The sequence below is a fragment of the Melospiza melodia genome, chromosome 11, assembly GCF_035770615.1.
Source record: "Melospiza melodia melodia isolate bMelMel2 chromosome 11, bMelMel2.pri, whole genome shotgun sequence".
Lineage (NCBI taxonomy): Eukaryota > Metazoa > Chordata > Aves > Passeriformes > Passerellidae > Melospiza > Melospiza melodia.
The window spans coordinates 30,190,298-30,212,776 of record NC_086204.1 but is presented as its reverse complement, the minus strand read 5'-3'; the positions used below and the strand labels follow the sequence as shown (position 1 = coordinate 30,212,776).

General features: G+C 50.3%; 1 protein-coding gene across 1 annotated transcript in view; it reads right to left on the bottom strand.

The window, feature by feature from the left end:
• DNAJC6 (DnaJ heat shock protein family (Hsp40) member C6) overlaps nucleotides 1-22,095 on the bottom strand; it is a 32,762-nt gene extending 10,667 nt beyond the window's left edge. The window contains 14 exon segments of the mRNA XM_063166280.1: nucleotides 107-559; nucleotides 1,165-1,221; nucleotides 1,224-1,244; nucleotides 1,342-1,535; nucleotides 1,707-1,734; nucleotides 1,737-1,785; nucleotides 2,780-2,897; nucleotides 3,816-4,010; nucleotides 4,831-4,964; nucleotides 6,903-7,025; nucleotides 10,396-10,544; nucleotides 10,635-10,684; nucleotides 11,415-11,565; nucleotides 21,894-22,095. Of these exon segments, the coding sequence (XP_063022350.1) occupies nucleotides 107-559; nucleotides 1,165-1,221; nucleotides 1,224-1,244; nucleotides 1,342-1,535; nucleotides 1,707-1,734; nucleotides 1,737-1,785; nucleotides 2,780-2,897; nucleotides 3,816-4,010; nucleotides 4,831-4,964; nucleotides 6,903-7,025; nucleotides 10,396-10,544; nucleotides 10,635-10,684; nucleotides 11,415-11,565; nucleotides 21,894-22,080 (1,909 nt within the window). The 5' untranslated portion in view covers nucleotides 22,081-22,095.
• Between the last annotated feature and the right edge of the window lie 384 nt (nucleotides 22,096-22,479).

Genomic DNA, 22,479 nt, shown 5'->3' with positions numbered 1-22,479 from the left:
AATGTAAATGCCCTCCCTTCAAATTGTTTTAATTCTGATTTTCAAACCAGGACAGCATTGTTTATGGAGTATTGCTACGATATTTTTATAATAAAGCCACCATTACCTTCTCCCACCCTGGGGGACGGGGACGGGGACGCCGAAGCTGCCGAGCGCCGCGGGGTCGACTGCACAGATCCAGGTGCCCCCACGTGGAAAACCTCCTCAGCAGCAGCTCCAGCAGCTCCAGCAGGGCTCTGGGAGCTCGGCCCCCCGACCCCAAACAGGTCATTCAGCAGGTCAGAGTTAGAGGGAGCAGCGCTGGGCTGCGAGGGAAAGCTCTTGCTCATGGGGCTGCCATCCAGGCCCAGCAGGTCCACGTCTTCAGGGGGAGGTGCTGCTGGAGGCTCCTGCTGCTTTTTGCTGTGTTTGGGTGTCCCGTGGGGCTTGTCACCGCTGGCATTACTGTGCTGACTGGAAAGGGACAAGAGTTCGTCATCTGACTGTTCGCTTTCCTCATGCACCAACGCTGCTCGATCCTCTGAGGTGGGGTGAGAGCTACTTTTGTCAGATTTCTGATCTAAATGATGATTGAAAATAAAATTAGGCAGCTGTTAGTTTGGTCATCACAAAGGTCCCGTACAAATCAGCTTACAAGCAGAACAGAAGGCTGAGAATAGCACAGCAGCATTTGGCTAAAATCATTTTGCTTTGTAAAATAAAAACTGGTGAATTTCTTCCCCTAAAGGGTTTTGCAGCCCGGGCACAGCTGGGGTCTCCATCCATGGGAGAGTGGCACTTGGGGCATGGTCAGTGGTGGCCTTGGTAGTGTTGAGCAATGGTTGGACTTGATGACCCTAAAGGTCATTTCCAACCATGATTCCTTTAGCCAAAATTAACCTAAATTTTCTCATCAAGGCTTATTTATTTCAAGTTTTGGCATGAAGGAGGCCTCGGGTGAAGGCTCACCCTAGAAGTGTGTCAACAATGGTCCCACAGAGCCCAGTTTGAGGAGGATGCTGTAGGAAGGGAATTCCCACTCCATGGCAACACCAGGCTGTGCCCAGCTCTGTGATCTAATGCTACAGTGGGGTCCCTCAGCCTCCCTGCAGCTCCAGCCAGGGGAACAGGGCTTGTTTGTGTTCTTTGGAGCAGATTTGACTCTGAAGACCAAGCCTTGCCTACCTTGCCAGCTGAGAGAGGAGAAGAATGCACTCTGCCCAACGTTCCTGATGTTATCTGGGGGGAATCCGTGGCACCTCTGCCTGCAGCACAGAGCACCAGAGAGGTGGAATGAAACAAAACCCAGCTCAGCATGAAGGAATCAATCACGGGAAGGGAACAAATCCCTGCAGCCCTTACCTGCCAAAGCAAGAGTGTCCTGGTGCTCCTGGTGGGAGGAGAAGAGAATGGAGGGATTGATGTCTTTTGTTGTGAAGTTCTCCCATGGGGGAGTTAATTCAGTTTGTCTGTCAGCAGACTGTATTTCTATGTCCAGTATAACATGAAAAAGCTGAGGATATTTGTCTGGAGAGTCACAGGCATCCAGCTCAGGCCTAAAGGGGACAAGAGTGGTCCAGTTGAAAAGGAAAGAATATTTCTGGAAAGCTATAAAAAGGCTTTCAGTGCATTCAGGCTTTTCATATTTCATCTGTGACTGTTCTCCCTCAGCCTTCATCAGGCTTTTATGCATCAGGTTTGATTAATGTTCAGCTTCAAACACTCACTTGGTGAATTTGAGAGTGGTTGTTCCAGGGCTATGAATCCAGTGTGAAATTGAATTTGGAATATTTGTGTGTTGGTCATCTGAAAAGAAAAGAAAAGCAGAGAGAACCAGACTGAACAAGGGCTTAAATACAGGAGTTAGTTAATTCTACCCTAATCTTAACTGCTGCATAACTGAATTCATTCTGCTTGTTCCACAGGCAATATTTCCTTTCTCAATATTCCCAAATATTCCCAATATTTCCATCTGCCTTCAACCCTGCTGCTGCAGCCTCTGTACAGCAGAAAACCTTCAGGAACTGGCCTTCTTTTCCTTTTTCTCTTTATTTCTGGGATCTGCTTGTCAGTTTTGCAGTGAAATTAAGCTTTTCCTACAGAATACATTGGAGCAACAGGTTTGTGTCCCAAAAAACATAAAACCATTTCACTTGGAGTAGAGGCCTCAGGGAAACGTCATCTACACAGCAGAGGGCACCAAGAATGAGTGGAGAGGAGGAAAATATTCACTGCCCACTCTGCAACTTGAATATTAGTTTTAAATAAATCCTCAAGGAAATAGTGGTTAGGGAAAAGATTCCATGTTTAGGCAGCTCTTAGTTCCGAGGAGAGGAGAGGAGAGGAGAGGAGAGGAGAGGAGAGGAGAGGAGAGGAGAGGAGAGGAGAGGAGAGGAGAGGAGAGGAGAGGAGAGGAGAGGAGAGGAGAGGAGAGGAGAGGAGAGGAGAGGAGAGGAGAGGAGAGGAGAGGAGAGGAGAGGAGAGGAGAGGAGAGGAGAGGAGAGGAGAGGAGAGGAGAGGAGAGGAGAGGAGAGGAGAGGAGAGGAGAGGAGAGAGAAGAGAAAAGAGAAGAGAAGAGAAGAGAAGAGAAGAGAAGAGAAGAGAAGAGAAGAGAAGAGAAGAGAAGAGAAGAGAAGAGAAGAGAAGAGAAGAGAAGAGAAGAGAAGAGAAGAGAAGAGAAGAGAAGAGAAGAGAAGAGAAGAGAAGAGAAGAGAAGAGAAGAAGAGAAGAGAAGAGAAGAGAAGAGAAGAGAAGAGAAGAGAAGAGAAGAGAAGAGAAGAGAAGAGAAAGCAGCTCCTACTTTGGCTTGGAGGCGTCCCCCGATGGTGGATCTCATGTGGTAGACAGAGACAACAACATCTCCATGGACAGTGGCTCCCAGTGGGATCAGCACCTTCCCTTCCTGCACACGGTATTCTCTTGCAGGGGAACAGCAGGAAAGCCAGGGTTAAGCTCCCTCCCACCACATCAAAGCTCTCACCTCCCTCAGGCCAAGCAAGGAGGAGCATTCAATGCTCTGCTTGGTTAGAACAAAAATATCCCACAGGGGGAACCAACAGAGCACTGGATGATCTCTAGGAAGGTATTCCACTTCTTGCCAACCTCAGATCCTGATGTCTGTGGTGATCCCACCCCTGACAACCTCAGATCCTGATAGTTGATAGTTGTGGTTATCCCACTCCTGACAACCTCAGATCCTGATGTCTGAGCAGTTATTCCAATCCTGCAAATCTCAGATCCTGATGTCTGTGGTTATCCCACTCCTGCCAGGCTCAGATCCTGATGTCTGTGGTGATCCCACCCCTGACAACCTCAGATCCTGATGTCTGAGCAGTTATTCCAATCCTGCAAATCTCAGATCCTGATGTCTGTGGTGATCCCATTCCTGACAACTTCAGATCCTGATGTCTGTGGTTATCCCACCCCTGCAAACCTCAGATCCTGATGTCTGTGCACTTGTCCCACCCCTGCCAACTTCAGATCCTGATGTCTGAGCAGTTGTCCCACTCCTGACAACCTCAGATCCTGATGTCTGTGGTTGTCCCACCCCTGCCACCTCAGATCCTGATGTCTGTGCAGTTATTCCAATCCTGCAAATCTCAGATCCTGATGTCTGTGGTTGTCCCACCCCTGCCAGGCTCAGATCCTGATGTCTGAGCAGTTATCCCGCTCATGCCAACCTCAGGCTCCCCCTGGCCATTTATTTCACCCCAGGCACTAACTCTCAGCGAGTATCTCCATTTATCAGCAGCCAGGCAGCGACTGCAGCTCAGCCATCCCCAGCCAGGTGGCAGGGTCTACATTCACTGCCGAGGGAGGCAGGGCCCAGCACTCACTTCATCCTCTCGTACTCCTGGGAGGTGGTGAGGATCCTGGTCTCCCCGCTCAGGATGTCGCAGAAGGGCCGGCAGCCGTTGCGCTGCTTGTTGAAGCAGGGGACGGGGCTCAGGGTGACTGACTTGATCGTCAGTGGTTTGCAGTGGGGGATGACAGGTTTGTCTGCTATTAGGTCACAAATGTACCCTATGTACCTGCAGGCAGAGAAAACCAGGGCTGAAACCTCCATTTCTTTCATTTCATGCTCCAAATCTGCCTCGAAATCCAGCGGCACTGCTGTTCTTTTGGAATCTCAGGACTGGAGTCTCCATGAGCTCCAACATCCCTGCAGCTGGCACAGAGCCTGCACTGGCAGTGCTGTTTCTGCAGGGATGCAGCTGGCACAGAGCCTGCACTGGCAGTGCTGTTTCTGCAGGGATGCAGCTGGCACAGAGCCTGCACTGGCACTGCTGTTCCTGCGAGGATGCAGCTGGCACAGAGCCTGCACTGGCACTGCTGTTTCTGTGAGGATGCAGCTGGCACAGAGCCTGCACTGGCAGTGCTGTTTCTGTGAGGATGCAGCTGGCACAGAGCCTGCACTGGCACTGCTGTTTCTCTAAGGATGCAGCTGGCACAGGAGAGGAATTCTCCAGGGCCCTGTCAACCACAGGTTCAGCATGGAGTGGTTGGGTTGGAAGGACCTTCAGCAGTGACATCTCAAATAAAGGAATAATTCAGGTTGGGAGATCTGAATGTCACCTGCTCTCTGCTCAGAGCAGGAGCAGCTTCCCAGCTCAGTCTCAGAACTTGGTTTTGTGCTGGGGGTGAGACCCCACCGGGGATCTCCAAGGAAAGAAATCCCAAATCCCACAGCTGCTCTGGGCAAGCTCTCCCAGACCTGCTCCCTGCTCATCTCTGAGGAACACTGTGGGATCTGGACACCTGGCTGAGCCTGGGGGCCAAAGCACACCTGCCAGGCCTTTGGGCAGCTTTGAGCAGGGGGATGGAGCTCAGTGCTGAGCCAGGATACTGTACCTCCTGTGAGATGGCCACAGTACAATTCCAGGTCTCTTTGTGTTCAGCAGCTGCACAGCAGGGCCAGGATGAGAGAAGAGGTGACAGAAACAGAACATTGCACTGACCAGAACTGCTGAGGCTGCGCGGCCGTCCTGGCAAGGAAAGGGGCAGAGAGGAAAAACTGTGAGTACCAGAAAGATCCTTTAAATTCCAGCTCCCCACTCCTCCTGAAATCACAAAATATGATTTATCCAGAAAAATTAGGATTGAGACCACAAGATGATGAGCAATTTTGAGTTCTGTGTCATTTGTTCAACACCCAGGACTTCAGTGAACAAAGCTGAGATAAAATCCAGGGAGCAGCCAAAGCTGAGGGTGGTTTACACTTGTTTGGAAAGCCCACAAGAACATTTTGGCTGCAAATGTTGGTGTTTCGTGGCTGCTCCCCAGCTGTAATTTTATAATTATTTCAAACACAGGCCTGGAAAGTGACCACAGCGGTCAGAGTGCACCCATCCTACAGCTGCAGGCAGTCCTCTAACAGAAATTTATCCTGGAAAAGGACAAACAAACAAAAAATCCAGCCCCAGGCTCCCTCACCCAAACACCTCCACAGCTCTGATTGCTCCTGATGGGGTTTTTTAAAGGTGATTATGGGGGAAAGTTTGCTGAGTCACACTGATAGACCAAAAATGTAGGAAGAGCAGGAGAAAATCAATGCATTCCCAGTGCCCTGGGTTTCTGATATACACCTTGGCTATCCCTAATTGCTCCAAACCCCTTTGAACTCTTCCAGGCATGGGGAATCCACAACTCCTCAAGGTCTCACCACTCTTGCTCCTTGCAATTGTATTTTTCAGGCCCCCTTTAGGCATTCCAGCCATTTTCTGTAGGATTTTCTGTACTGGAGCTGATCCAGACCCCAAGAACCTACTGACATGAACAGGCTGTTTGCTTTTTTCCAAGTTTAGCCCCTGCCAGTTGTTTCTGGCAAGATCTCTCAGGTTCATATAACCTAAGTGGGTTTCTGCAGCCTTGTTAGAAAGTGTTGGAAAGGACTCCCTGTCCTTTATCACATTATCCTGATATCCATTGCTCAAAGGACAGGAAAGGAATTGGATTTTTGAGTTGGATTTCCAGGATTGGAGACACCAAGTGCATCCTTCTCTGTTTGAAGGGAATTGACATCCCTGGCTGTGCTGTGAGAGGCAGAAATGCCAGGCTCTCATGGGAGCTCTGTGCAATTTGGGATCAGTCATTTCCTCCACTCCTCCCAGTCTGTGCTGATCAGGGCTGACAGCCTCCTGGTTTAATTTGGGCTCCAGGAGCAAAGCAGAACTCTGCTTTGGGGCATTGCTGTCAACGGGAAAGGTTGCATGGAGTAAATTAGGAGCGATCCAGGATCACACCACCCTCACACAGTGCAGCATTGCCCAGTGCTGAGTAATCCCTCTGGGGGCTTCCTTCAGCCAGGCCTGACCTCTCCTGATGACAGGAGACTTCAACAGTCTCCATTTCACAGCTCCACAGAATTCCCAGCTCTGTGGTTTCTGCCCAGTTTCCAGCCCCCTTCAGTCCAAAGGCTGCATTTTCTCCTGTGACTACTTAAAGTGCAAATCACAGAATCACAGAATGGTCTGTGTTGGGAGGAACCTTAAAGCCCATCCAGTGCCACCCCCTGCTTTGGGCAGGGACACCTTCCACTGTCCCAGGGGGCTCCCAGCCCCATCCAGCCTGGTCTGGGGCACTGCCAGGGATCCAGGGGCAGCCACAGCTGCTCTGGGCACCCTGGCCAAGTCACAGCAAGCTGGCAGCTCTTGGGTAAAATTCAAACCTTTCTCCTAGAGAATGACTTTGACCTCTCTTGCTTTGCATTCCTGCTTCTCATTCAGTGATTCTCTTCCAGCTGAGCTTTGGGTGATGATGTCCTTTACTCTGGGTCAATCCCATTCCATCCCATGGATCCCATCCCAATCCATCCCATCCCATCCCATCCCTCCTGTCCCCATGCTGTCCCCAGGCTGCAGGCACTGCAGGAGCAGTGTGGGCTGGCAGTGCCCAGCTGTGCTGGCTGCTGTGGGTGCACTCACCATGCAGTGGATGACACAGACGTTTTTGGGGTTCTGCTGCAGCCAGTTGTGCATGTTCTTGCAGACAGCGTAGAGGTTGTGCAGGCTGGGCGCCTGCCGGACGGGCCAGCTGCACTCAGACACCTGCAGGGATGGCAGCAGCACACAAACAGCTCTGTGGGGGCACCAAACAGGCCCTGCTCTGCTCATTCTCCCTGCCAAGACACCTACTCGTCCTTTACAACCCGGAGTTATGTGCTGCAGTCCTACTCCAGCTGTGCCTCCCATGGGTTATGAGGAGGCAGACAAAAAAGCTTTCTCAATGCAATGACATTGGGCTGATGTGTTGCTCCTGACTGCACATTTTTCAAAATTTACATTTCACATCAGATTATCTGGAGGGGCTCTTTTAGAATGCTCCAGTCTCACCTCGATTTCTAAAGCCTTTGTACAATGTGTCCCTGAAAACTGCTCTGATTTGCACAGGGCACTGAGCATCTGTTGTTCTGAATCCTTCTCTGGCACAGGATCTCCAAGCCCTGTGTGACAGATATTAAACTGATGAAAGGGAAAGTTCTGTTCAAAAAAAAAAAAAAAATCCTATCTAAGTATGTTAATGTATGAGCCAGAAAAATGAATGGCTCCTTAGAGCAGAAACCCCACAAATCTTAAAGTCTGTCTGGTTCCTATTCCTCATTGTGCTGCTGCTGAGTCAGTCCTTGCAGTCCCAAGCAGCACATCAAATAGCCCTAAACTGACATCTCCCTTTCATCTGGTTATAATTGAAACATCTCTTTTTTAAAAGGCATTTCTGGCCAGAAGAAATTTAAGGGAGGAATGTCCTGAGGCCTGTCCTCAGCTGAAGAATTGGTTCTCTCTCTCAGCTGACATTTGGCTGCTGCTCAGTGGGAATGGGGAAGGAAGGAGATGATTTGCCCAGATGTTCTGAAACAGCCACATGATCCCCAGAACTGTTTCATCTCTCAGAGGAAGGAAATGCTCCAGGTTTTATAAAACTGGCACTGCAGGTTCTGTCTGACACCTGCACAACATCTTGGAGCAGAAACAGGCACCCATATTCCAGCCAGAGCCCTGCCAGGCTGTGCTGTGTCCAGCAAGGATCCCAAAGGCTCCCATGGGATGCAGGGCCAGGTCAAGCTGGCAAATTCCATTTTTGTCTTACAGAAAGTTGGATATTTATCTGATTGTGTTTTAGATTTGTGAAAGTTTTGGCCTCCAGAATATCCAGATGTGGCTTTGTGTTGTAGAAATCACTGAACAGATCCAGCAGTGCTCCAAGTTTGGAGAGCAGGGAGTGACCATCCTGTTTACCCTCTCACCTTCTCCTGTCTCCAGAGTTTCTTTCATTCCTTCTGTTGTACATCCTTGATTTTCCCTGTTACAATTCCTACAGTGACCCTTCCACTGACAGTCCTCAGAGCAGCCCTCCCTGCCAAGCATCTGGAAAAGCCATTATCACTTCTCTAGTAAATAACACACATTTCCCCCCAGTCCATAATTACATATTTACATTGCCTCTAATTACACATCTGCCTGATGGTTCACAATTAGGAAATTAAATGTGTGCTTGGTGTTTCCATCAAACAGAACCTCACCAGCACTCAGCACACACAACCTTGGGGAAAAGCAGCTGGGATTCTCCAGCTCTGGGAATCAGCACTCAGCACTTGTTTGACTTTAGCAGCAGGGACGTGACCCACGAGGGGCTGTGAGGTTTGGGTTTGGTTCATGCCAGATTTGAGTTCTGTGGTTTGAAACTCCTCTCCTCTTGGGGACAGCCAGGTCTCTGCTCAGAGTCACACTCTGGGTGGATGGAAGGGATCCTGAAGATCATCTTGTTCACACCCTGCTGCCTCCCACTATCCCAGGGTGCTCCCAGCTCTGTCCTTGGACCCTTCCAGGTTTGGGGAGAACCTTTCCCAATGGCTCAGCACCCTCCCAGTGCCCTCTCCTCCTCAACAGGCTGGGCACCTGGGGCTTGCTGACCCACTCAGGCACAGCTGGGCAGGGAAATGGCCCAGCAGGACAGGAATTCACCTCCCTCCTGGAATCCCTGGAATTATCTCCCTCCTGTGCCACCACGCAGCACAGGGACCCGCTCGGATCTCAGGAGCAGAAAGCTTTAAAGAAAGCAGGGACTGAAAAGCTTTTCCTGTCAAAGAACCAGTGTGTATCTCAGTGCAGCTCAGCTGACATCCTCATCCCAGCAGGAAACTCACTGAGGTTTCACCTCCTTGAGAGCCCTTTAGTGTTTTTTATACAAAGCTCAGCCTGGTAATTATTTCATGTATTGTGTTGTTCACACTTTCTCATGAAAAATACTTGGAATCAGAATTTCCCAGCCCATAAACTGAAACCACAATATTTTATTAAAAGGTAATTTTATTTTCTTCCTATGTGAGTCAAAGTAATGGTTCCAAAGCACCAAGCTGTCCTTTGGGAGTGGTATTAAAAGTCTCTTGTTAAAGTGTTGGGCAGGGTGGGAGATAATTCCAGGGATTCAGGAATTATGGCCAGCTCACACAGCAATAGATCTTTAATGCTGGGCTTTCAGAAGTAGATAAATTTTTCTCCGCCCACAAACAGCATCAGTGGTGCACCAAAATCAATCAAGACTGAAGATTCTGAGCTCTTAATATCTCTTAATTAGTCTTCCCTGTTCATTTACTCATGTTTGAAGTCTGGTTACTGATGGCCACAGAGAAATTTGCTTTAAGTGCCAGTGAGTGGTTTCTGGTGATCAGAATTACTGAAGGTAAATTCAGCTACACCTCAAATTAAAACTAAATTAGCCTTAGATTAGATTCATTTACCCTGACTGAGAGTTAAGCCTGCCTTTTGAGTTGAAGGCACCAAAAAGTTAGAAATTTTAAAAAAACAGAACACAACACCAAAACACAGCACTCCCTCGTGGGAGAGGGAAAGAACAGGAAGTTTTTAGAAAGATTAAATCTAATCTTGCATTTCAGCAGCAGCATTTCAGAGATTTCCTCTAAAAGCCATTAATGAAGCAGAGCCTCGCAGTGCTCCCTGATGCTGCTCTGGTTTTAGAGAGGGAAACTGGGCCAGGCCGTGCAGGTGGCTTTTTAAAGTCACAAGAGCCAAAATGCCCCTCAGATCCCCTTTCCATCCTGAGCTTTGCCTGCTTGATTAAAGCCCAACTGCAAGAAAATCATCTCCCTCCTTCTATTGGTAATTTCTTCCAAAGGCTTTTCATTTTATTCTTTCCCTGCAGCAGCTCCAATACTCTGTAGGAACAAACTCTGGTTTATCTTTATTTCCTTGCAGCCACTCCATGCAATGCCTTTCACTCTCCAGGCTCCTCACATGAGCATTATCCCTGAACTTTCCAGCTCTTTCATCCTAGCTAAAACTCCCAAAGCCACCCAGCAGCTTAAGAACACCTCTAGGTCCTAAATCCCCTCAAACTGTGGGTCCAAGAGGAGCTGCTGCCCCTTTCCCTGGGGAATCTGCCCCCGTGGAAGGCACTCACCCTGTTGTGGAACTTGGCACTGCGATAATATTTGGGTGACAAGTTGAACACGGTGTAGTGGTCGGGGTGCCTGGAGTCCAGGAACGTCCTGACATCCTCAATGTGGTTCCTGAATCCCAGCTCCACGCCCTCAGCAGGAAAGGACATCACTGCCAAGGCAAGGAGAGGCCAGCATCACTGGGGTGCCTGCAGTTCTGGGCTTTGGAATTCTGGGCGTTGTGTTTCTCCACAGTGCTTACCTATGATCCTTGAGGTAATGTAGGAAATGTCCAGCTCTCCCTTGGTGTAACTAAGAGACAAAGCAGGGGACAGAATTTAGGCACTTCAGCAGCACGTTAGGAGTGTTTGCCCAGAAAAAAAATCTACTTATCACACAAGGAAAATTCATCTTAAAATTAATTCTTGAGATGCAGACAGTGACCCAGCCTCCCCCTCTCCTAATGCAATTAACTGGATACAAAACCTGCAAGAAAGGTCCCTTTTCCCTTCTGTCATTAATTTTTAGTGCCAGTTTCCAAGAGAAATCTCCAGCAGTTTGCACTTTGCAGATCCCTCAAACCCTCTTGGGTCTTGCATTAAATTTCCTTAATTCTTGAAGCCCCTGATTCCATGGAAGGGGTCAACACCAGGACAGTCCCCAAAGCAAAGTCACCTCAGTCTGTCTTCCATGCCAAGGTGGATTTAGGGATGGGAACATCAGCAAGCACAGCAGAGAGAGACATCAACACCAGTGACAAAATAAATATTCAGGGGGTGTTTCACTGGAAGGATCCCACAGGGAATCCTCCAGGAGCTGGAGACCAGGTGCTCCATTTCACTGGCATTTCCCAGATTTCAGGGTGCTGATGCTCACTATGAGCTCACACGGTTTTACTTTGGTTTTCCTTGAGGCCAAACCCCAATTGTGAGACAGAACCAAAGAATTTTTGGGGATTTTCCCCTTTCCTCAATCCCTGTGAGCTGAGCTCGTTCAGTGGGAGCAGCAGCTCCTGGTTTTTCCTGCTCCTGGTGCACTGTACCTGGCCACAGACTGCATGACCTTGGAGGAGGTGTCCTTCAGGGTGTCCTTCAGGTTGTCCTTCAGGTTGCTGAAGAGCCTCCCTGCTCCTCCCTTCACCATGTCCAGCAGGCCTCCCCCGTAGCTGGACTCCATGTCTGGTGACGAGGCACCTTCAACACAGCAAAACCAAAAATTACAACAGAACAAAGCCAAAAATTACAGCACAACAAAACAAAAAATTACAACACAACAAACCCAAAGCCAACATCACTGGTTTGGAACAAACCCCAGCAATCCCCCTGCTCTGTCCACACCAAGCAGGTCCCCATGAGCTGCTGTGTGTCAGGCATGAGGAAGAGTGGTTTTCCTCCTCCAAGGGATGAGGGATGGCTCCTTCCTGCCTGCTGGGCTCACAGCTCACAGCACTGTGTGCAGGTTGTGTTCAGCCTCAGCACAGGGCAAAAGATCTAAATTGGCCACTTCTCCTCTACATTCTGTTTTAGAACACAAGATGGCTCCTCGAGGCACAGGAATATTTCTTTTGCCAAACTTCCTGTGAGCATGATTTAAAAAAAAAAAAAATAAAAGAGAGAAAGGAAAAAATCAAAGAAGCTTGTTGGCTTCCAAGCATGGAATCTGTGTTTGATCTCCCCTCAGAAAGTTTGTTTTCATGTTATTCTGTGCTGGGAGAGCCAGGGCTGGAAGGAGGAGATGTTCAAAAGGGGCTTTTAGTTCTGCAGGTCAGCTTTTAAAGGAAAGCAAGGCAGAAAAGTGGCAGCTTGGAACAGGGAAAAGGGGACAAAGGATCAGAGGTTCAACAGCACTGGGCAAATTCTTACAGCTGGAAATGCTGTAGGAGAGCAACAGAAGGCTCTGAGAGAATGGAAAACTTAAAATCTTTAGAAATCAATCTGAAGATTTAGAAAGTGGAGAGGAGAAAGAGAGAGAAGGAGACTTTCACTGTATTTCCAGGAGAAGCAGCAGGAATCAATTCCAGGTTTCCTGTGTCCCCTAAAGCAGAGACTCAGAAAGGATGGCTGAGCAAGAAATGGCTCCCACTGCCACGGGGCTGGGGTGGATGGGATATTGGGAAGGATTTGTCCCCTGGGAGGGTGGGCAGGCCCTGGAATAGAATTCCCAGAGCAGCTGGGGCTGCCCCTGGATCCCTGCAGTGTCCAATGCCAGGTTGGACCACTCTGTGTTCAGAATAAACCTCCAACAGTCACCAAGCCCAGAATTACAGAATCCCAAAAATCACCAGAATCCCAAAATCACTGGGTTGGAAGAGACCTTCAAGATCATCAAGTCCAACCCAGCCCCAACACCTCAGTTATCCCATGGCACCAAGTGCCACATCCAGGCTTTTTTTAAACACCATTCCAGAACTTTATCACCCTTTCTGTAAAAAACTTTTTCCTAACATCCAACCTAAATTCCCCTTGGTGCAGCTGGAGGCTGTGTGCTCTGGTTGTGTCAGTGCTGCTGGAGAAAGAGCCCAGCCCCAGCTGAGCACAGGCACCTTCCAGGAGCTGTGAGAGTGATAAGGAAATACCAAACAGAGCAACAACCTCCTTCCAAAGCTGAAACATGTCAGCTGGGAGCCTTCCTGCCATGGTACACCCTCAGCAGTGAGAGTTCAGCTGAGGGAGCCCCTGTGACAGCACCAGCCTGGTGTTGGACAGGATGGGAGCTGGACACTGTGGAAATCCTAATTAAAGCACTTAAGTGCTGATTTTACAGAGGATCAGGAGATGGATGTGCAGCAGAACTTCCCCTCCCAAGGCAGAGAGAGCTTTGGAAGAGAACAGTGATCCAGGGGAGCTCAGAGGGATGTGCTCAGTACTGGAGTAGCTGAGGGTGGCAAAACCATCAATGTCTGGATTAGCCAGGCCAGGAAACTCATTCCTACCCAGGCAAAGGGAAAGAAACCCCAAATCCAGAAGGGAAACACCCCCTCCCTATCCCCTGCAGTGCCACAAGCAGTGTTTGTGCTTATTCTCAAAAACCAAACACATTCAGACCAATCCTGCTTTCAGTGTGGGGCTTTGGAGGCAGAAATGGGAGAGTGGGACAGGTGTGACCTGGAGTGATGGGGACATTTTGGCACCTGCAGCCAGAGGTGCCCCAGAGTGACCAGAGCAGAGGGTCACACCCCCTGAAGGAGGTGCTGTGGCTGGAATCCCAGATTTGGAATCTTTCCCAGCAAAATCTGCACGGCTGGAGGCCCTGTCTGACTGGGGAGGTCCCTGAGCAGCCCCCCAGAACCCCCCCAAGCACAGGGCTGAATTCCAGCTCTCCTGAGAGCCCAGGGGGAGCCAGCCGACATTGAGCAGGCATTTCAGACTCTGTCAGTCTGGCTATTTGTGCTGATGAAGCAACTCTGAGCCTCGGAGAGGGGAGGTGCAAGGAGGCTGCCTGGAAATTGAGGCTCAGCAGAGAAGTGCTGCCTTTCCCAGGTCACTTAGCAGGAGTGAACAGACCCTTTCTGCCTGGAAAGGGCAGACAGAAAGCAGACATGAAGCCATGGGAAAGGAAGCAGGTTTCCCTCAGGCTGCCCAGATTTTGTGTAACAATATCTTCAGTGTCAAATGAGGGGGTTTATTTTTGCTCAGGGAGCTGCTGCCTGTGCTTTTGTTAGAGGTGAAGTGAGGAAGGATCTAAATATTCCCTGTTCCTCATCATGGAATCACAGAATGCTTTGGGATCTGAAAGACCATCTCATTCCACACAGAAAAGCATTAAATCCTCATCTCCCATCTTCCCAAAAAAAGAGGTTTGGGAGTTTTAAATCTCCTCTGAATTCTCTTCCAATGGTACCACAAGAGCCTGGCACTACAATGGAAAAAATTTTGTTTGTTCCTGTGTTTGTATCCCAAATTCCCCATTTCTAGATGGTTTTTTTTCTGCTTGTTGCAGCCTTCTCCCTCCCCACAAGGTATTTTCTGGGGGAAAGAAAGGGTTTTTCCTTGTTTTATCCTCTAAGATAAAGGTGGTGGCTGTCCTGTGCCTGGGCAGAAACAGCCCTTTTAAAGTTCCCTGCACTGAAAGGAGTCAAGCCACTGTTGTTGTGGCTTCAGCAACAAAGCCTGGATTGTTTTTAAGGAACACTCAGCAAAAAAAAAAAAAAAAAGCTGCTTTTTGTGCTTCTCCCCCCCAGCAGGCAGCAGAGCTCACGTTCCTCCCCCAGGCAGCTCTCCCAGCAAAGCCTGCCTCGTGTGGGACGTGCTTTCCCACCAGGCTGCAGGGAGCAAAGCCAGGCTGCCACAACTCCAGCATCACTCTGACATGGTTCCCACTCCGGGGAGGGTCTGCAGGGCAGGGGGAGCAGCCCTGCAGCAGCAATTCCTGCTACAGCAGGGTTGGAGCATCCTTTGAAGGGTTTCCCATGGCTGGAGGGGTGTTGGGTGCAGAGCAGAGACTCCACATCCCTGGGTACCCTCAGCATCCCCAGCTCCTGCTGTTCTCCACATCTTGCAGAGGATTGCAAAGAGGAATTTCACCTTCCCTGCCTGGGGAAGGGTGACAGGAGCTCCTAAAATCTCTGGGCAGTGGCTCCTCTGCATCCAGTGATAATCAATAGCTGAAATATTATCAAAATCAATACCTGAGGGCTTCACCTGCCAGCTGGGCTTGGAACAACCTGGGGTGGTGGAATGTGGGCTTGGATTGAGATTGGCTTCACAGTCCCTCCAACCCAAACCATCTGTGATTCCGTGGTTCTAACTGTGTTTTAAGGGCACAAAATCACATCCTGATACCCAAACCTTCCTTCCAGCACTCATCCTTCATCTGGACAGCTGAGCTTGACCACATTTAAGCCAAGACTAAACCATGGATGCTGTTATGGGCACTTGCATCCTGTCTTGGATCAGACACAGCCCAAGTGTCAGAATTACATCAGCGTTTCAACAGTCACTGGGTGATGATTTGGGAGAGAAATCACCACCAGCAGAGGCAACTAAAACAGTGATAAAGGGGCATTCACAGGGAAAACCTGTAGAAATTACTTGGGAAGTTCCTCAGACTCACACAGATCCCAAACACTGATTATTTTTTACCTAATTTTTTGCTACCAGTCCCATCTGTCTCCTCCTCCTCCTCCACTGTCCCAGATTCCTGGTAGAGTTAGGTTCCCTATGAGGCTGAGCACACTTAAAGTGTTATTCCATAAAAATAAGCAGCAAAGCATGTGCAGAGCAGAAGAGCCTCTGCTCATTTGATAAAATGAGTGCTGAAACTCCCACACCCAGGTTTCACTCATCCTGACACTTCCATTGTCCCAGGCTGCTCCAAGCCCCATCCTGGGACACTGCCAGGGATCCAGGACAGCCACAGCTGCTCTGGGCACCCTGTGCCAGGGCCTGCCCACCCTCCCAGCCAGGAATTCCTTCCCAAAATCCATCCAACCCTTCCCTCTGGGATTTTCCAGATATTCCCCCTTCTCCTGTCACTCCAGGCCCTCATCCAAAGGGTAAAACCATGATTCTCTCCTAAGCAGACAATCATGAGGCACAGAAGCATCCCCAGCACTAAGATATCTTCAATAATTTATTCAGCTGAGCAGGGAGTTGTTGCTTATGAGGTTGTTGTTTGGGGTTTTTTTACTGCAGCTCTCCAGCAGTTCCATCCAGGCCTTTTGCCTGGAGGAAATGGAAAATGCCTCAAACAGGGGAGGCTTAGGTTGGATATTGGGAAAATTTCTTCCCCAAAACTGTTGTCCAGCCTTGGCAGGAGACATCCCTGGAAGGAGTTAAAAGACCATTTAAAAGATGGTCTAAGAGGGCTTTTCCAACCTGAGCAAGTCCATAATTCTGTGTTTCTGTTGGACAACAAAGGGTCCCCAGCCTCCTGTGGGAAGGAGCCACTCAGCGCCACTGGCAGCAAACTTTGGGGTAGAGAAATCAAGAACCTCTTTTTTGTTTTGCTGGGATAAAACTCCAGAACTAACATTGCATGAGCCCAAGGCTTTTTATCCAAAGGTTTGTTTGAAGCTGCTTAAATGCAAACTTAATGGAAACAATTAAAGTTCTTCACGGAAAGAATTAAGGTTCACTCTTTCTGCTTTTGCTCGAGAAACGGAAACTGAGGAGTGCAGCTGCCACCAAAAACATGGAGGATTTCCATGAAGAGGGGGTTTTACTCCGTGTTTTCTTGGCAGAATAGTAATATTGGGGGGGGGGGGGATTACTACCCAGTGCTTGCTAGATTTGTTTAATTTGTTAAAAATTTCCCCTCATGAAAGTCATCTTCAGCAAGGCCCGACAGCGAGCCACCAGGCCGGAGTGTGAAATGTGTCTGTGGAGTTGAGGGACATTCTCTGTGCTTCTCCCCCCTGTCAAAACAACTGAGAAAAGACAAAACTCCTGCCAACACCCCATCATTCAAGTGTCCAAAACACACCAAGCAAACAAAGGAGCCATTAAACAGAACCTCCCCGTTTGAAAAGGCAGCGAGGGGGGAACACAGGCCAACATTGTCCGGCCAGGCCTTTGTCCCCGTGCCAGTGACATGGAGATGTCTCTCTTCTGACTCAGAGACAAGGAATCACCAGAGCACAAGACATTATGTTTGCAAGTGTAAAACAGCTCAAGAAATCTCAATTTCACTGCTTGCAGTTTCTTTCAGAGGCTTTTTCTTGGTGGTTATTCTGCCTGAGGAAGCACAGAGCACAAGCAAGTCCATGCCCCAACCCTTTAAAAGCTCTTTTCTATCTTATCTAGATCATAAACACCACAGAGCAGCACAGAAAGGGTTTTTTCCTTTCATAACAACTATCCTCGTTGTTACTTTTGCATCTTATTTCCTAGAACCTCTTCTTTCAATGCTCAGCCAGCTGCTAAGAAAGCAGAATTGAATGCCACAGCAAAAACCCAAATAAATTGGCTTCTTCAAAATTCTGCCTGGTTCTCATCTTGAGAGCACTTGCAGCAACTTAAAAAAGGAAGAGACAGAAGCAGCTCTGGGTAGATGCCTTTCTTGGAATCTGGTTTTATAACTCGTGGTGTTTTGTGTCCTGTGAGGTTCAGCTCAGGTCTCTCTTTGAACCTCCTCTCATCCATTTCCAAACCTCTATCTCAAGTTGGGGAATTTGCAGGAGGGAATTGGGAATTGTTCCTGTGAGGGTGGGCAGGCCCTGGCACAGGCTGCCCAGAGAAATTAGAAGTGTCCAAGGCCAGGTTGGATGGGGTTTGGAGAACCCTGGGACAGTGGGAGGTGCCCCTGCCATGGTAGGGTGACACTGGATGAGCTTTAAGGTCCTTTCCATCCCAAACCATTCCAGGATTCTGTTCAGGACTCAGCTGACCCCTCTGTGCCAGCTCTCTGCCATCCATGAGGAGCTCCAGCCTTCCAGCAGCAGCCCTGTGCTTCTGCCTCCTGGCTTTTGCTTCTTTTCACTCTGAGCAACACCAGTCCAAAAAAAAATATTAAGGCAATAATCAGGAGCACTTGGGAGTTGGAGCAAAGCTGCAGCCACTGATTATTTTCCTCGCAGAAGGTGTTTATGAGGCTGCAAATCTGCATTAGGAGAGGATGCTTGAAGATCTAATACTTTGCATTAGTCTAAGGAAATTAATAGAAAAACCAAACAGGAGCCCAGTTGCTCAGCTCATGGGAGTTGGTGACAGCAAACACAGACCTGTTAGTGAAACCAGCAGCAATTTGCCCCAGAAGTGCCAGTGCTTTGCCTCCAGCACAAATCCTCAGCCATCCAACATGTGGAATTGCTCACTGGTGACCCACACACAAATATTACACAGAGCAAAGGGCATTTCCCTGTGCCCAGGTGCAGAAGAAATCCAATATGAGGGGAAAGAAAAGAAAGGTTTGATTGTTCAGCTTTTTAACATGGTTGGAAAAGCTCTTTAACTGCAGCAGAGCTGTGGCAGCAGGAGCTGGGCAGTGCCTGTCCCAGTCCCCCTGTCCTGGGGGCAATTTGGGGCCCTCGGGACAAGGACATGGAGGGGCTGGAGAGTGTCCAGGGAAGGGGATAGAGCTGGGAAGGGTCTGGAGAACCAGGAGAGGCTGAGGGAGCTGGGCAGGGGCTGCAGAATCCCTGAGGAGCTGGGCAGGGGCTGCAGAATCCCTGAGGAGCTGGGCAGGGGCTGCAGAATCCCTGAGGAGCTGGGCAGGGGCTGCAGAATCCCTGAGGAGCCGGGCAGGGGCTGCAGAATCCCTGAGGAGCCGGGCAGGGGCTGCAGAATCCCTGAGGAGCTGGGCAGGGGCTGCAGAATCCCTGAGGAGCTGGGCAGGGGCTGCAGAATCCCTGAGGAGCCGGGCAGGGGCTCAGCCTGGAGCAAAGGAGGCTCAGGGGCCCTTGTGGCTCTGCACAGCTCCTGACAGGAGGGGTTTGGGATCTGCTCCAGGGAACAGGGACAGGAGCAGAGGGAACGGCCTCAAGTTACACCAGAGAAGACTTAGGTTGGATATTTCGCAAAATTTCTTAATTGAAAGGTTCTCCAGCCCTGGCACAGCTGCCCAGGGCAGGGGTGGAATCCCTGGAGGGATTTAAAATCCCTGTGGCTGTGGCACTTGGGGACATGGACAGTGCTGGCCTCAGTATGGTTGGACTGGATGACCTGAGAGAACTTTTCCAGACCTAATGATTCCATGGTTGTCTGTTCTGCTCCCCACAAGACGGACAGACAGACAAACCAGTGTCCTAGCGTCCCCCAACTCTGGTGGCACTGGGTTCTCCCCCAGACTGTTCCCTTCCCCACTGCAAACAGCAGCTGCTCTGCCCCACAGGAAACCGTCACTGAAAATCGGGGGAAAAAAGAAAAAAGGACATAACGAGCTTGGATATGGCCAAGGCAACTCAAAGGTTTCACCTTCAGGGTCTGACACTGAATTCCACAGACAAGAGATCCCCCTGTCCCACCAAAACCCAGCAGCACAGTGTTTTCCCTAAGATGGATTTTACCCCACCCTTCTCCTTCCTGAGGAATTCAGATCTCTTTTCCCACCTGAATTATTCTCAAGCACTGCCCACCTTGGGAGTTTCAACTCTGGCATCATTGGGAGGAGAGTGAAATATTTATATTACCAGTATTTTCTCTACTTAAACAAAAAAGAAATGCACAGAATGTGAGTGGTGTTTTTTCCTTGTTCCTATTAAGCCAAAATCCCAAGCACCTCATTCTCCTGTCTGTGTCTTACACTGCTCCCTAATCCTTGTCCCCAATTATCCATCTGCAGCCTGTGTGAAAGATAAATCATGTCCCCCAGTCCAGGAGCAACTTCAATCACCAAATCACTCAGAATCACAAGCACACCTGAGGGGTGGATTTGGTTCTTTAAGCTGCTGTAATTTCATAGTTGGCAAAGAAAAATGGCTTTGCAGCGAGCTGGGAGAAATTAGGAATTTATCAGCCTGAAGTGCTCAGATGAACAAGAGAGATACAAGTGTGGGGTTTGGGTTTGGAACAGAGCATCACAAGCAACACACAAAATTTTAAAATTTTGTTTTGGAAAAAACCACCAAACAGTCCCTATTAAATAAAGAGGTTATTTAAAAAATAATCTATAAATGGAATTCAAGGGCTACATTAAGACCTGAGGCTTTTTGCTGCTCAAGTGCCAGGTGTGTTGTTCAGAGCACCAGGGAGAGTGAACTGAAAGGAGAAAACTCTGGCTGAGACAGATCCCTTAAAAATCAGCTCCCAAATCCCAGAGCCAGCCCATGTGTTTGGGAAGAACATCCTGGAAACTGGTAGAGGCCATTAATACAATTTAATGCTCTGGGCTAGAATCAGAGGAGCTGCAGAGTGGAAATGGCTGAATATTGCAGAAAACCTGTAAATAAAGGCATTGTCTGGCTGCACATGAGCAGGGGTTTTTTGTTTGGTTTTTTTTTTTTTTTTTTTTTTTTTTTTGCTCAGCAAAAGCAGAGAACCAAATTGAGCTGCACTCAAATGACAGCCCAGGATGAGGCTGGAGAGGAGCCCCACACCTGCCTGGGAGCCACCACCACCTCCCACTGCCCCTCTGCCTCTGCTCCCTGGCCTGGCAGGAAATTCATCCAATTCATCCAGGCAATGGCCTTGATGATAGACATTAACCTGCCTGCAGCATCTCACCATCCCAGCAGCTGCCAGGACCCAAATCACTCCAACACAGCAGCCCACTGTGAGTAAGGAGCTGCTGGCACAGCCTGTGATTATGAGCAATTGCAGCAGAGATGTTGTGGCAGCAAATTCAGAGATGTTTCTGAAGTTTGGGAGTAAAGTAAGTTAGAGAAAAAACAAACACCAGCCTAAAAGAAGGCTTGGAAGCAAATTCAGATGGCAAAGGGGAAGAGGAAAACATGACTGAAAGTGTTCAAGGAGGTGGGGCAGGGCTGGAGCAACCTGGGACAGTGGGAGGTGTCCCTGCCCATGGCAGGGGTGGCACTTTAAGGTCCCTTTAACCCAAACCATTCTGGGATTTTATGATTCTTGTTACATCAGAAAAAATGGGGGGAAAAAAATCAAGGATAAGGCTCTCCCTGCCCAAGCCCAGCCATGGCTCATTAGGGTTTTTTTCCCTCAAAAAGAGGTTACCAGGTTAAGAAAAGAGGCTGTATCTGAAGTGCTTGTGGGGTGCCTGTGGCCCAGCCCTGTCCCTCCTGGAACAGTGCAGGTGTTTTCCTTAGGAATTACAGTGATGGGCCAAGCAGTAAAGGGTTCAAACGGAAAGAGGGGAAATTTGGGTCAGATTTACAGAAGGAATTGTTCCAGTGAGGGTGGGCAGGCCCTGGCACAGGGTGCCCAGAGCAGCTGTGGCTGCCCCTGGATCTCTCGCAGTGCCCAAGGCCAGGCTGGAGCAGCCATGGCAGGGTTGGAATGGGATGAGATTTCAGGTCCTTCCAACTCAAACCATTCCATGACTCTGTGATTCCGTGCTGCAAGACCACCCTGTCATGGGTGGCCATGAACGTGGTCCCTCCCGAACACCCAGGGTGTTTCCCTGCACCACTCTGGGCTCCACAAGTTCCTGCAAAGGCTGTGGATGCTCCTGGAGGTGGGCACAGGTGAGGAACCAGAACCAGAGGGGTCCCTTCAAAGCACGGCCACTCTCCCCACTCCTGGTTAGCCAGGCAAGTTTGAACCTTTTGAGGTGAAGAGCTCTCTATCCCATTACCAGCCATAAAGACCATCTGCTCCCTTACTCCCTGATTAAAATAAAATGGTGCGCGCCGCACATCATCCATCAGAATTAATCCAACTCACTTTGATGAGTGCCTTTTAGCGGGGTGGGGGGGAGGAAAAAACCCAAAACCTCAGGACAATTCCGGGCATGCAACCCGCGGTGGGGCGGGGGACAGATCCCAGAGAGCGCTCCATCCATTTTCCCTCATGCCTCGCACGCTTCATCCGCGGGCGCGGGGGGCTCAGGAGGCAGCCCCGAGCAGGCTGCGGCGCTGCCCGCCTCCATCCCGGCGCGCCCGGACAAAGGGCCGCTATTGTCCCCGCGGCCCCGGAGCCCCGCCGGCAGCGGCCCCGCGCCCGCCCCGCCGTACCTGAGCTGTCCATGGTGCTGCCGCCGCCGTCGGCGCGGGGCTGCGGCTGCTGCTGCTGCTGCTGCCGCCCGGGGCTCCGGCCGGGCCCCGCGCCGGCCCCGCCGCGCTCAGCGCCGCTGTCCACGAGCTGCAAGGATTCATAGCCGTCACTGCCGGGCTTTTTGCGGTAGCTCCCGAGCAGGCTCATGGGCGAGCCGGGCGGGCGAGCGGCTCCGGCGCCGCGGCCGGGAGGGAGGAGGGATGGAGGAGGGATGGAGGCACGGAGGGAGGGCACGGCGAGCGCTCCGGCCGCCCCGAGGGGAGGGGAAGGGAGGGGAAGGGAGGGGAAGGGCGGGCCCGCCGCCGCCGGAAGCGGGCGGGGAGGACGCGGCAGCGGGAGCGTCCCGGGGCTGCGAGCCCGGCGGCGGCTGCTGCCAGCCCCGAGCGCTGCCGCCGCGCCCGTTCCTCCTCCCGGCCCTGCCTGCTGGCTCGGAGCCCTCTCCTCCCGCCGCCCCGGGGCTGCGTGCGGGCTCCGGCAGCGCCGAGCGACGCCGAGATGTCGGTGGCACGGCTCGGGAAGGCGCGGTCCTGCCAAGGTCACCGCCTC